A 13,515-nucleotide genomic window follows, 5' to 3' on the forward strand; every position below is an offset into this window, starting at 1 on the left:
CACCATTTTAAGTACCGTATTTTTCCGGGTATAAGACGATGCTTTTTGCTATAAAAAAAAATTAGGCAGAAATTGGGTGTCGTCTTATACACGGATAGTGAATGCGGGGGTGGGGGTGGGATGTGATTAATGGCAGCAGCAAGCAGGAGATTGGCAGCGGCGATTGGGCAAGTGATTGGTGGCTATGGCAAGGCCTGCTGGCGATTGGCTGTGGCAATTGGGCAGGCAATTGGCGGCTGTGGCAAGTGGGTGGGTGGGCTGTTGGTGGCAGCAGCAAGCGGGCGGGTGGGATGTTGGTGGCAGCGAGCAGGCAGACAATTGGCGGCTGCGGCAAGGTGTGTGATCGGCAGTGGCTGTGGCAAGCGATAGGCAGTGGCTAGCAGGCAGGTGAGCGATTGGCAGAAGTGACCTCCCCCACCCCACCCCAAAAAAGCTAAACAACTTGATTTCTTAATTTGGGGTTTAAAAAAATAGGAACATGGGAGCGTCTTATACATGGAAAAATATGGTAATTGTGTCCAATTCAGCCCCAATCATTCTGCTAGCTCTACATTAGCCCGCCTTCCCATCCACCTCCCTTGGCCGGCTTGCCCGGCAAGGCTGCAGATGGGATGGTGACCTTGAAACTTCATTAAGCCCCAGCAGGCAGCAAGCAACCAGGTTAGGATTTCACCCTTCTTCTCTTCCCCCCCCCCATTGACATTTTGTTTTGGTCTCGTGCCAATCTTTGCAGAGTAAGCCTTGACCCGAAAGCACAAGAGGCTGTTGGAGTCCTGCGTAACCACCTGGTTCAGTTCAGCCCTCACTTTAAATCTGGAAGTCTTCCCGATGATTGTTCGGAGCCGATACTCAAGACGCCCTTCTCAACGTAAGTTCGCCATTCCATTGAAACCTATGGGGAACAATGCAGAGGCGATGTAAGAGATTCACTTCCGCAGCCTCCTCTCCAGAAGCAACCTGTTAGCCAAATTAGTCCTGAAGATTTAATACCCCAATTCGGTATTGTGCTATACCCTCTTCGGTAGTGTGCAAGTTGTCTGTTTTCGTTGTGAGTGGTTTGCTACTTTCGAAACAGAAGCGACTTAAGATGCAATCCTAGGCATGTCTACTCAAAAGTAGGTCCCACTGAGATTTTGCAGCCTTGCACTTAAGGCCGTCTACCCTTTCATTTTTTAAAAAAATTATTCTAAACCGGAAATTTTAACAAAAGTTTTTTTGTTTTGTTTTTAACCCGGTCAGTGTATCTCTGTCTCCCTCACAGTATTGCATCGAAATTAACCTTGGCTGACCTAAATCATGTATTATATCGGTGTGATGCTGAGGAGCAAGAGGACGGTGGAGGGTGTTACAACATACCAGACTGGACACCCCTTAAATATGCTGGTCTTCAAGGTAAAAATTGGTTTGAGACAAATGTATTATTATCTACATTAGTCAAACTTGAACCACCTGTATGCCTACTCTCTGAAAATCAAATGCAGGCCAGCCGTGTACTTTGAGCTGAGGGTTTGTTTGTCTTTAGCAATTCCAAGCAGACAGCAAAATAGGATGTTCCTCAAGACCTGGTAGCTAATAGCCCCTCAACCATGTTTAGCTTGCCATGCCAGACATTGGTTGTCTTCATATGCTGCATTCTGAGCATTACCGTGTTTCCCCTTTTTTAATACGTAGTCAGAAAGTAAGCCATGGCAGGGTTTTTAACCATTTGAGAGCTATAAGACATACCCCGAAAATAAGCCATACTTCCGCACCAGCTAGCAGGACCCAGCATGCCGGCCGCGACAGGAGGAGGAAGCCTGCCGGGTCGGGTCAGTGCCCGGAAGCGGCGGTGGCTGCTTTAGTGCCAATAAAGCGTGCAGCAGTGCCGCACGGAGCACCAGCCAGCAGGACCCAGCTCCTGCAATGCCGGCCGCGGCAGGAGGAGGAAGCCTGCGGGGTCGGGTGGGTGCCCAGAAGCGGTGGTGGCTGCAGCGCTGACAAAGCGTGAAGCAGCGCCGCACGAAGCACCAAGGGCACGAGCGGCAGGAGGAAAGAGAGAGAGGCTCGTTACTTGCGGCACTTTAAGAGAAGCAGCCAGAACCGATCTCCATATTCCGAGCCTCCCTTTTGCGCGTGCGGGCATGTTAAAGCCCCGATCACTTCACTCCCCACTTCTTCCTCGCCATCCCTCCCTTTCACGCATTGCCTTGACCCCGCAGCCCCCCTCCCTGGCCATCTTCCCCTAAGTGCAGCGCTGCTTCGTGAGCGCTGCAGCCGCACGCTCTCTGTGTGTGCTGCAGCCGCACGCTCTCTGTGTGTGCGCGTGTCTCTTTCTTTCTCTCCCTGTGCGTCCGTCTCTGTGTGTGTGTGTGTGTGTGTGTGCGCGCGCGCGTCTCTCTCTCTCCCCCCCCGTGCGTCTCTCTGTGTGTGTGTTTGTGCGCGTCTCTTTCTTTCTCTCCCCGTGCATCCGTCTCTCTCTGTGTGTGTGTTTGTGCGCGTCTCTTTCTTTCTCTCCCCGTGCATCCGTCTCTCTCTGTGTGTGTGTTTGTGCGCGTCTCTTTCTTTCTCTCCCCGTGCATCCGTCTCTCTCTGTGTGTGTGTTTGTGCGCGTCTCTTTCTTTCTCTCCCCCGTGCGTCCGTCTCTCTGTGTGTGTGTGTTTGTGCGCGTCTCTTTCTTTCTCTCCCCGTGCATCCGTCTCTCTCTGTGTGTGTGTTTGTGCGCGTCTCTTTCTTTCTCTCCCCGTGCATCCGTCTCTCTCTGTGTGTGTGTTTGTGCGCGTCTCTTTCTTTCTCTCCCCGTGCATCCGTCTCTCTCTGTGTGTGTGTTTGTGCGCGTCTCTTTCTTTCTCTCCCCCGTGCGTCCGTCTCTCTCTATGTGTGTGTGCGCGCGTCTCTTTCTCTCTCTCCCCCGTGCGTCTCTGTGTGTGTGTGTGTGTGTGTGCGCGCGTCTCTTTCTTTCTCTCCCTGTGCGTGTCTCTCTCTCAGTGTGTGTGTGTGTGTGTTTGCGCGCGCGCGCGTCTCCCCCCCCCCACAGAGAAAAGGTTCCGCTTCGGCTCGTCATTCAGCCGCGCGCGCGCGCCAGGGGCATGGGCCCAAGCCTCGTCCCCCTCGCGCTTCCCTCACAAGCATCTCAGAGCGGGACGGGTCACGGCCTCCCTCCTCATTCCTCGGCCGGCGTGAGAGAGCCCGGGGAGCAGAAGGATCCCAGGTTTAACCCCCAGGTACCCCCAAGTTTGAAATTCTGGAGAGCTGCTGCCAGCCTGGTTGACAGCAAAACCTGGATAGCACAGTAGGCTAGAGTGTGGTGTTTATAATGTGCGCGGAAGAGAGCACCGAGTGTCCTGAGCCAGTGGGACCCAGTTGTACCAGCACTTAAAAAAAAAGACACCCCCTGAAAATAAGCCACCGTGTGTTTTTTTGAGGAAAAAAAGTTATAAGACGGTGTCTTAAAAAAGGGGAAACACGGTAGCACTAGATTCCAAGTTTCAAAAGGCAGGGAAATGCAAATATCTTTTAGCAAGCAGTACAAAGAGAAGGTCAGAGAAATGTTGACAGTAAGTTCAATAGACTCAATTTCGACTTCCCTCCAAACCTTGGTTTATGCTAACCTTGGTTAAGCACCCCACACACCATGACTTGAGCTTCTAGGCCAGGCATCCCCAAACTGCGGCCCTCCAGATGTTTTGGCCTATAACTCCCATGATCCCTAGCTAAGAGGACCAGTGGTCAGGGATGATGGGACTTGTAGTCCAAAACATCTGGAGGGCCGAAGTTTGGGGATGCTTGTTCTAGGCATATAGCAAGCAGACCGTACTTCTGAGCAACTTGTCCACTTTAATTTCTTTCTGTTCAGTACTTGACTTCGTACAATCGCTTGCTTCTCTACGATGCTGCAGCCACTTGAGGTGAAGCAATGGCTCTAACTGCACTTCATGAATCCAAACATAAAGCAGGCCACAAGTAGCACAAACTGTGGTTTGCAAACTCAGCTTCAAATGATAATTTGTTATCCTTGTTTAGTAGCTCCTTACAAACTAGGGTTTGTAACCTTGCATCTTTGTACATAATGCCAAACCATGGTTTGGCTTCTGCTTATTATGCATGAAAGCAGACTCATATCAAAGAACGCTTTCAAAGCTGAGCCTCAAGATAGGACCTTACTAAAGAATATGCAAGTTGGTGGCCCACTTTATGGTTTTGTTAAACTTACTCGCCTAGGGTGAACAGTTGGGCAATATCTCACATGGCACAAGACTGGAATTGGCATTAGAACCAAGGACAAAAGTTTTTAAAAAGCAATCAGTCTGCACTCGGGTTTATCTGCAGAATTAAACTCACCTTGATTTGGGTGTCTGGCATTTTCAGAATATTATTTTGCAGCCGTTGCCTCCTCCTTAGACTCTCAACCTACTTTTCGTGATAGTTTCATGACCTGTAATACAGAACCATGTTTCTATGGTCTTTCAGGAATAATGTCCGTGATGGGAGACATACGACCAAAGAATGATTTGGGCCATCCTTTCTGTGGTAACTTGAGAGCTGGGGACTGGATGATTGATTACGTGAGCGATCGGCTAATTGCCCGTTCTGGCGCCTGCTCGGAAGTAAGTCAAGCAACACAAAGAGAGGAAATTTCCCTTTCAGATAGGCATTTATATGTTGCATGGTCATTTTCCATAATTTGTTTTAATTCAGTGCAACAATTTGTTTCCCTTGAAATAACAATAGGTTGGCAAGTGGCTGAAAGCAATGTTTGTCTACCTGAAGAGGGTTCCTCGTTATCTCATTCCATGCTACTTCGATGCCATATTAGTTGGTGCATACACGTCGCTGCTTGACTTGGTTTGGAAACAGATGTCTAGGTATGTTTGTCCATACCAAAAAAAAAAAAAAGTGGTACGGATGCCTTGTTTCACGCAAACACAATTGTATACATTTCTGAACATTTCATCTGTTCTCCTGAAGAAATGAAGGCAGTGTACTATGACCAAGCCATAGCAATCCTGACCAAAGTCAGAAAAAGTTTCCTCCGCCAGCCTTTCCATATTGATGAAAGCAAAACGGCTAATAGGCTATTTCACATGCTTCTGTCCCTCACATAATGTCTCATTGCTTTTCGCTCGGTGACTCAGCCAAGGGCGTGAAATGTGTGCCCCCCCCCCCGGTCATTCTTGGAATCTGATTCAAAGCAGCACCAGCCAGGATAGCCAATGATCAGGGATGCTGGGAGTTGTAGTCCAGCAACTTCTAGAAAGCCACAGTTTTCGCATCCCTGCTTGGATAGTGTAGCAGCATGTCACATGTTGTTGTTGTTTAGTCGTTTAGTCGTGTCTGACTCTTTGTGACCCCATGGACCATAGCAGGTCTTTTCCAAGGATTCTTCTCTTCTCGTGAGGTGGCCAAAGTATTGGAGCCTCAGCTTCACGATCTGTCCTTCCAGTGCATGTCACATACATGTCACATACGGTATTCAATTGTCCACATCAGTACACGAGGACTGGGCATTGGTGAAGCCTTCTGCGTCCCTGAGATCATGCCCGGTAGAATCACTGGCAGATTTGGGTGGTTGGCAGATACTTGCTAGATCAAAAAAGAAAACCCCAGTCCTCCATTCTGGTGCAGATCCAAGCAGCTCTGTGTTGAATAAGGGCATTTATGCTCATTTCATGAAATGCAACTGAAATGGGGTTAGCTGTTTTTGTATCATGTCAGTTTTGACAAAATAAAAATGAAGGGCGGTACAAGAGAACAATGTATGAGTTGTAGTATTGTCCATATACCTTACCTCATACTCTGAATTTTTCAAATACCTTAAAGCCACAGAGGATCCGGAACGTTCCATAGATCTCAACAACACCTGTGTTTGAAATCAGCCCTGCTGGTTGCATTGATCTTGGAAGACCGAAAAGAGGGGGAGTGTTTGTAGGCTTGAGAAATGAATAGTTTTGCTTTCCTTGCAGATTTGTTCAGAATGGATCGACATTTGTTAAACATCTTTCCTTGGGTTCAGTCCAGATGTGTGGAATAGGGAAGTATCCGTCCTTGCCCCCTCTGTCTCCTGCCATCCAGGATGTTCCTTATAGGCTGAACGACATTACAAAAGAGAGAGAACAGAGCTGTGTTACTTTAGCAGCTGGTAAGTAAAGAAAGAAAGAACATTTTGAATTTGAATGTTTCGAAACCGTTCCAGGTCACCGAATTGGGTGCGCTGGTGCTCTGCAGAAGTTTAGGAAGCCCGGGAGACAACGCGGAGCAAAGATGAGCAGCCTTGCTAAAAACTATATCGATGGGAAAGGTTGTGTGGACCTAGTAACAAATGCTGGGTTCATTCCCCAGTGTGTGCCTGTACTTTACCTGTCTCCCACACAGAACAAGTGGGTAGTACCTGGAGGCCCTGAACAAGTAGACAAGCACTGTTAACTAGCCAAGACTAGCTAGTCTTAGAGGTCCATTTCAGTTGATACACTAACACAGTATTTCTGGAGCTTGGGTCCCCGGCTGTTGTTGGACTACAACTCCCATCATCCCTTGACCACTGGTCCTGCTAGCTAGGGATGATGGGAGTTGTAGTGCAACAACAGCCGGGGACCTAAGCTTCAGAAACACTGCCAACCCTAGGAGCAACAAGGGATAGTGCATGCTTTTATTTTTGTTGATTGATTAATGGTGGAACAACGGTGTGTGTGCATTGCAATACAGATTTATGTAAGTTACAGCGGGGGAGCTGGGGGCGGATCGACTAAAAACAAAAATGAGAACAATTTTGGAGGACCATTAAGTTCTTATATGTATATTTACTGTTTTAGGCTTACCTCATTTTTCATCTGGCATTTTCCGCTGCTGGGGAAGAGACACATTCATTGCATTGCGAGGTCTGCTGTTGGTTACAGGACGTTACTTGGAAGCAAGGTGAGATCAGGTTCACATGTCAGGAGTGACTAGCTGACGTAGCTGTTGGTATAAGGTTACTCCAGCGTAGCCAAGAACTCTTTTTTTATTTTTATTTTATTCACTCTCGGGAATCAGTTATGTTCTGGTGCTGTGGCTCTTAACATTTTCCTAACTGAAGAAAATATAAACACACATAATGTAAGATTAAAGAACAGGGGAACATTGTGTATGTATCAGTATCCAAGGACTGTTAAATAACGGGATCTATATTGTTGTAAAGAGCTCACAGCTGCTCTCAAAAGTAATTTTGTGCCTTGTGTTCCAATTATCTCCGTTATTCTAGTCACTGTTTGCACTATTTATCCAGTTTTCTGGAACCTCTAGGTTGCATGTAAATGTGAATTTGGAAACATGTCCTTTTCTTTTCCCTCCCTCCCCCAATTTCAGGAACATAATTTTAGCGTTTGCTGGTACACTGAGACATGGACTCATTCCCAACTTGCTTGGCCAGGGCACTCATGCTAGATTCAATTGCCGTGATGCTGTCTGGTGGTGGCTACAGTGCATACAAGACTACTGTATGTTCGCTCCAGACGGCACTGACTTTCTCAAGTGTCCTGTATCCAGAATGTATCCTACAGATGACTCGCCTCCTCTGCCACCGGGTCAAAAGGTAATCTATAATTTGCAACTTCTCGCTTGACTCGCCTGCTTGCTTGCATGCATGCGTCACGGGCGTGCTAGCTCTGGGGACAAATCTTACCGTCCTGTACCTCTTCCTCGCTCGTGGCAAATTATGGCCTCAGACTGATCTGCCAAGGACTGTTCTGCCTCTACTGTTGGAGGCAGGATGTGTCTGGATCCCAGTTGCTGGAAATCACAAGTGTGGGAGGGTGCTGTTTCTTGTAGCCTCCATATAATCACCCAGTTGTCCATAGTCATCTGGTTGGCCACAGTGAAAACAAGATGCTGGACTAAAATGAGCCTTTCATCTGATCCAGCAGAGTTGCTCTTACGTAAACTAATTTTAACTGTACTGTGACTCTCCATAGTTAAGACATAAAACGTTTTTTAAAAATATAATTTTGCGATTGCGTAACACAACTTTGGTACTTCTGTTGTGTTGTTTCAGAGGACAAAATGCCAAATAAATCTCTTAAGTACCATAAAGTACTGTGGCTTCATTCTGTTTTTTTAAGGGTGGATCTACACACACAGAAATCAAATTGTTAAAACGAAAGAAAAAACGCTATGGAAAATGGCAAATATTTTTTGTTTAATTTTTGCTCTCCAGCACTATCTGGTGTTGCATGTTTATAACGCATTCAGAACACTTGTTTTTTGACTAATGTAGCTGAGTCCTAAGTGTCTGGCTTAACTTTTTTTTTTTGCTGTTCCCATTTTTTTTTTCTTGTATATTTGAACCCACCCAAATTCAGGACCAGCCACTGTATGAAGTGATACAAGAAGCCATGCAGAGACACATGCAAGGCATACAGTTTCGCGAAAGGAATGCTGGTCCGCAGATAGATCGGAATATGAGAGATGAAGGTAGACTCTGATCCATCAGTTTATTTTCTGCACCAGTAAAAATAAAATTCTTCCTTTTTAAACCACCTTAAATGTTACTTTCGAAGTGTATTGTATTTGCTTAGACGATCTGTCCACACACATTACAGGCACATAAATGTTTAAATGTATCTTTAAGGTCTCTCCTGTTCTGGAAAGAGATTATTTCGTTAAATGTTAACCGTACTGCACTAGAAATCTTATTTAGTTTTGGCTGGGGGGCTTCTCGGGTCCTGTGTAAGATTCCTGTCTCTTTCTCTCTGTGGGTCTTTGCAAAACATCTGGTTTTCACGGTTGGTAGGTTTTAATGTGACTGCTGGCGTGGACATGGAAACTGGCTTTGTCTATGGAGGGAACCGTTTTAATTGTGGCACATGGATGGATAAGATGGGAGAGAGTGACAGAGCTCGCAACAAAGGAATTCCAGCCACTCCGAGGTACAGTATAAAGATTTTTACAGCGTTTTTGACATCTTAATTGGTATGGCATAAGTACATGGTGGTTGTTTTTAAATCCTCAATAAAAGTGTGGCAAACAATATTTCTCTGGACCTGCAAAGTTATGAAGAAATGATGTACAGATTTTCAAAACTGTATTTTCAGACCCTATTAGCTGAAATCAAAATGTGTAAAGTGCCCGTTTTGCTCAGTCACACTATATACAATTTAGCTAGTCATTCATCCACAGCTTCTGTAAGGGCTTATGCACGCAGAACTTTGAGTGCAGGATTTGTCCTGCTTCTGGATTCCTGCTTCATTGCTGCTCTTTTTCTCCTGGATTTGTGTGTTGAAATCAGTTCCCACTTTTCTTAGTCCAGTGTTTCCCAAACTTGAGTCTCCCAAGTTTGTTTCCGGAGTACAATTCCCATCATCCCCTGACCACTGCTCTTGCTAGCTGGGGCTGATGGGAGTTGTAGTCTGAAAGCAGCTGGAGACCCGAGTTTGGGAAACCCTGTCCTAGCCCTTTGCAGCCAGCCATGCTGTGCAGCTCATCCACTGATACAAATTGCTGGGAGGGCGAAGGTCTTGTGTGCTGCTGTTGGGCAGTTCAGTGAGTTGGAAATGAGGCTGGGGAGACAAAAAGCAAAAATGGGAGGTAGAAGAAAGGGGGATCACTGGGAGGACATGGATACAGAAGTTTAGAGGCACAAAGAAAGAGTAGCAAGCTCTGTGGGGAAGAGTGCATACCTTGGGGGAATGAAGGGAAAGAGATGCCAGGTTAAAATGGTAACAAAAACACTCGATGCAGCCCCAATTAAAACCTACAAAAGTGGTTCTTGGAGTGATCTGAGTTCAGACTTGGTTAGAGTTAGAGTTTAGTCTTGGTTTAGACTCACAATACATACTGATAGAAGGAATCCTTGGGCAGTGTCATTTATAATCTTGCTTTGTAAATCTTGAAGCCTATATCTCTCTTCCTTTTAGAGATGGTTCTGCTGTGGAGATAGTTGGTTTATGCAAATCAACAGTTCACTGGTTACTGGAGTTGTCCAAGAAAAATATATTTCCTTATTCTGGAGTTACTGTCAAAAGACATGGTAAGTAGTCTCCATCTGCAATGTACGATGGGAACGGAGAAAATTTAAACCACTTCACATGCATTATTTGGTTGTATTTACAACAACTCTGCAAGGTCAGTCAGTATTTTTACTTTAAAATCATAATTATTATTAACTGTGCTGCACCCAAGGATAATGTTCTGAGTAGGAAGCAATATTTTTGACAGTGGTTTTCAAGCTTGAGGAATCTTGTTGACTACCACTGAACACCAAGCCATAGTACTTATATAGAGTATATTTCAGGTTCATGTTTGTCTTTGAAATTAAACCAGCGCTAAAAATTAAACTGTAAGGGGGAGGGCTTATAGGGAACACACACACCCCTCATCAGGTCGAGCTCTTCGCAGAGCAACAAGTCCAGTAGCGGATCGGATTACAGGAATCAGGAAGTAGAGAGGGAGGGGAGAGGCTCTGACAGCATGCAAGAGCCTCAACACCGGGTAGAGAAGAAAGCAGCTGGGAAGGAAATGACGGGAGTGGCCACTGGAGAGCAGTCAGAAGGACGTCCCTTCCCCCCAACGCCTGAATTGAGGCGCACAGCACCCCGTAGGGCGAGAGGGAGGTGCTTTGGGGTTCCCAAGCTGTTGTGTTGGGCACGAAACAGAAAGAAGCCATTGCAAGGTTCTGACTCAGACTAAGCAGACATGTTTTCCAGACTCTTTGCACTGTAAATAATATGCACAATAAAAACATATTAAAGGCAAGGAGGTGTGGAGCTTCATTACTCAAGAGTAGCCGCAAGAACCTCTGACATAAACCAACACAGTTCTTTGTATATTTTTTCTGTTGGGACTGAAGCATTATCACAACCAATCTTTCACATTATATTGTTTTACAGGGAAAGAAGAGACCATAACGTATGATCAGTGGAACAGAAAAATCCTGGCACACTTTGAAAAGCTGTTCTTTGTCTCTGAGAATCCAGCAGATCCCAACGAGAAACACCCAACTCTGGTTCACAAGCGTGGCATATATAAGGACAGCTATGGAGCATCGAGTCCTTGGTGTGATTATCAACTTAGGCCAAATTTCCCTATAGCAATGGTTGTGGTATGTATTGCGTAAACATACTTTTCAAATTGCCTCAACTGTGATCAACTGTGAATTTAAGATTGGAAAAATGAGGAATGAGGAGAAGGCAAAGTTCTCAGATTCGTCCATCCTTCTTTTTTATATAAAAAATATATATTAAATTTTCCAATTACAAACCAATTATCACATCAATTATTTCAAATTATACAATAAGCATATCAATTAAACCGAACATTATGCCACATCATAAAAAAATTTGACTTCCAAGATCGTCCATCCTTCAATGAGGTCTAGACTCAGCAATGAGGTCTAGACTCAGAACAATCAGAAGTGCTCACAAAGCCCGCAGAGAACAGCTGCTAGCCCAGGGGCGTAGGAAGATAGGGGCGGTAGCGGCGGGCTCCAAGGGGCGCCATTGCAGGCGCCCGCCTCACCCCCGGAAGGTGTGTCACACCCCTCCGGGAGGCGTGCCCCACCCCCGGAACGTGTGTTACGCCCCTCCGGGAGGCGTGCCACGGCCCTGGAACGCGCGCCCCGCCCCCGGTGCCAGAGCATGAAGCTCCGCCACTGTGCTAACCTGTGATGTTCAGTTCCCTATTGATGAGGTGCTTTGAAATATTCCCACCAGTCTCTGGAACGCTGGTGGTTCTCACATCAACTGGGATCCAAAGCCTCTGGGCTCAGCTTCCTTCCCTGGCTCTGGGGAGTCAAGAGGAAAGAACAACACTAGCAACTTGGAATATTTGCGAATTGTGCTCTGTTAAAAATTAGGCTATTTAAACACTGATTTTACATTGAGATTTTAAGTTGCATTGTAGATATACGGGGGAGGGGGGGTAAATTATGTGCAAAAACCACATAACTTGTTCCTTTAATTTTCCAGGGTTTTGCTGTTAGTTTTAAAAGTGGTTTTCTTCCCCCTTTGTTTTTTTGCCAAGGCACCTGAATTGTTCTCTCCTGAGCGAGCATGGAAAGCACTTGAAATGGTAGAGGAGAAGCTACTAGGCCCCCTTGGCATGAAAACTTTGGACCCAGAGTAAGTGTGATAGAAGGCTGATTAGATCTTGCTCAGAATTAGAAGCTAAATTCTGTACAAGGCGTAGACACAGAAGTCTCTGTCACAAAGGCTTCTTCATTAACAGAAACCTGGAGTTCTGTTCCATCAAATATAAGATTCCTTGACAGAGAAACTTTGTTCAAAACCTCACAGTGGGTAGCATCTATCTTTCAGATATTCCCATCTCAATCCAGCTAATATGATTTCCCCCGTGCTTTAATGCAACCACATTTTGAATACATTTGCCGGGTGGGGGGGGGTTAACTTTGAGCATGTAACTAAAATGGTGCCATGCTCCATGGCTTAAATAAGTTTGTGTCCCCATCGGTGTGAAAATATATCTTTTGGAAGAAAAAATAAACTAACAACCATGCCATTTTAAAAGCAGTTTGGGAGACCAAGCTTCCCTGAAGAGGGAATTATGCAACTTGTTGCCACCTCTGAAAATATACATGCAGAATTGATCTGTGTAATGTTGCTTACAAATAGCAGGGGGTGTTTTGGATGGGGGAGGAGATGTTGGAAAAGTTTTGATTAGAATTCTTTTGAATTGAGATCTATTCTCCCTAAACAGTTCTCTATCTTTTCATGCTGCTTTCTATAAATGTACTTATTTGCCCTTTGTGATTTTTTTTTTGTCTACAGTGATATGGTTTACTGTGGTGTCTACGACAATGCCTTAGACAATGATAACTACAATGTGGCAAGAGGATTTAATTATCATCAAGGACCTGTAAGTTTTGTGCTTCGGCACTTTTTCCCCAACAGATTTTGATTTTTCATTGCCAAAAACGTGTGTCCTTAATTCTGCTTCTCTTGTCTTTTTTATTTTTTATTTTAAGGAATGGCTGTGGCCAATTGGATATTTTCTTCGTGCCAAGTTGTACTTCTCCAAGTTAATTGGTCCAGAGATCTATGCGAAGACTGTCTATTTGGTTAAGAATGTTCTTTCTCGCCATTACGTCCATCTTGAGAGGTAGCTTTTCATTTAAGCAACTTGGAAGTATCGCTGTTGGACACCCATTTGTTTTGATATTTCTTCCAAAATAATATGGGTCTCTTGTCTTGAATACTTACATACACACTGAAGGGGGGGGAAGGGGGGGAAGAAAATTATTTGCAGAAGAATTACGGGGGATGTTATGGCTATTTTTATGAGACCTATAAAATGGAACCAGGGCTTTTAGCTAGTACCAGTGTTTCCCAAACTTGGGTATCCAGCTGTTTTTGGACTACAACTCCCATCATCCCTGGATAGCAGGGCCAGTGGTCAGGAATGATGGGAATTGTAGTCCAGAAGCAGCTAGAGAGACCCCATGCCAAGTTTGGAAAACACTGAGCTGTACATTTTAGACAAGAGTGAGACCGCATGTGTATCACGAGCCCTTATTAATTTGTTGTGATACTTTTATGCCTCGACCCTAAAGCC

The 13,515-nt window shown here is 45.4% G+C and overlaps 1 protein-coding gene across 2 annotated transcripts in view; it reads left to right on the forward strand.

The window, feature by feature from the left end:
• AGL (amylo-alpha-1, 6-glucosidase, 4-alpha-glucanotransferase) overlaps positions 1-13,515 on the forward strand; it is a 45,557-nt gene that overhangs the window by 26,694 nt on the left and 5,348 nt on the right. For both annotated transcript variants that reach the window (XM_035121879.2, XM_035121878.2), the window contains exons 20-33: positions 734-868; positions 1,262-1,392; positions 4,447-4,583; positions 4,708-4,841; positions 5,940-6,115; positions 6,786-6,888; positions 7,318-7,543; positions 8,310-8,421; positions 8,741-8,876; positions 9,864-9,976; positions 10,836-11,047; positions 11,968-12,065; positions 12,732-12,819; positions 12,929-13,062. In XM_035121879.2, the coding sequence (XP_034977770.2) occupies positions 734-868; positions 1,262-1,392; positions 4,447-4,583; positions 4,708-4,841; positions 5,940-6,115; positions 6,786-6,888; positions 7,318-7,543; positions 8,310-8,421; positions 8,741-8,876; positions 9,864-9,976; positions 10,836-11,047; positions 11,968-12,065; positions 12,732-12,819; positions 12,929-13,062 (1,935 nt within the window). The remainder of the gene's footprint in view (positions 1-733; positions 869-1,261; positions 1,393-4,446; positions 4,584-4,707; positions 4,842-5,939; positions 6,116-6,785; positions 6,889-7,317; positions 7,544-8,309; positions 8,422-8,740; positions 8,877-9,863; positions 9,977-10,835; positions 11,048-11,967; positions 12,066-12,731; positions 12,820-12,928; positions 13,063-13,515) is intronic.

This window comes from Zootoca vivipara, chromosome 7 (genome assembly GCF_963506605.1).
Source record: "Zootoca vivipara chromosome 7, rZooViv1.1, whole genome shotgun sequence".
Taxonomy (NCBI): Eukaryota; Metazoa; Chordata; class Lepidosauria; order Squamata; family Lacertidae; genus Zootoca; species Zootoca vivipara.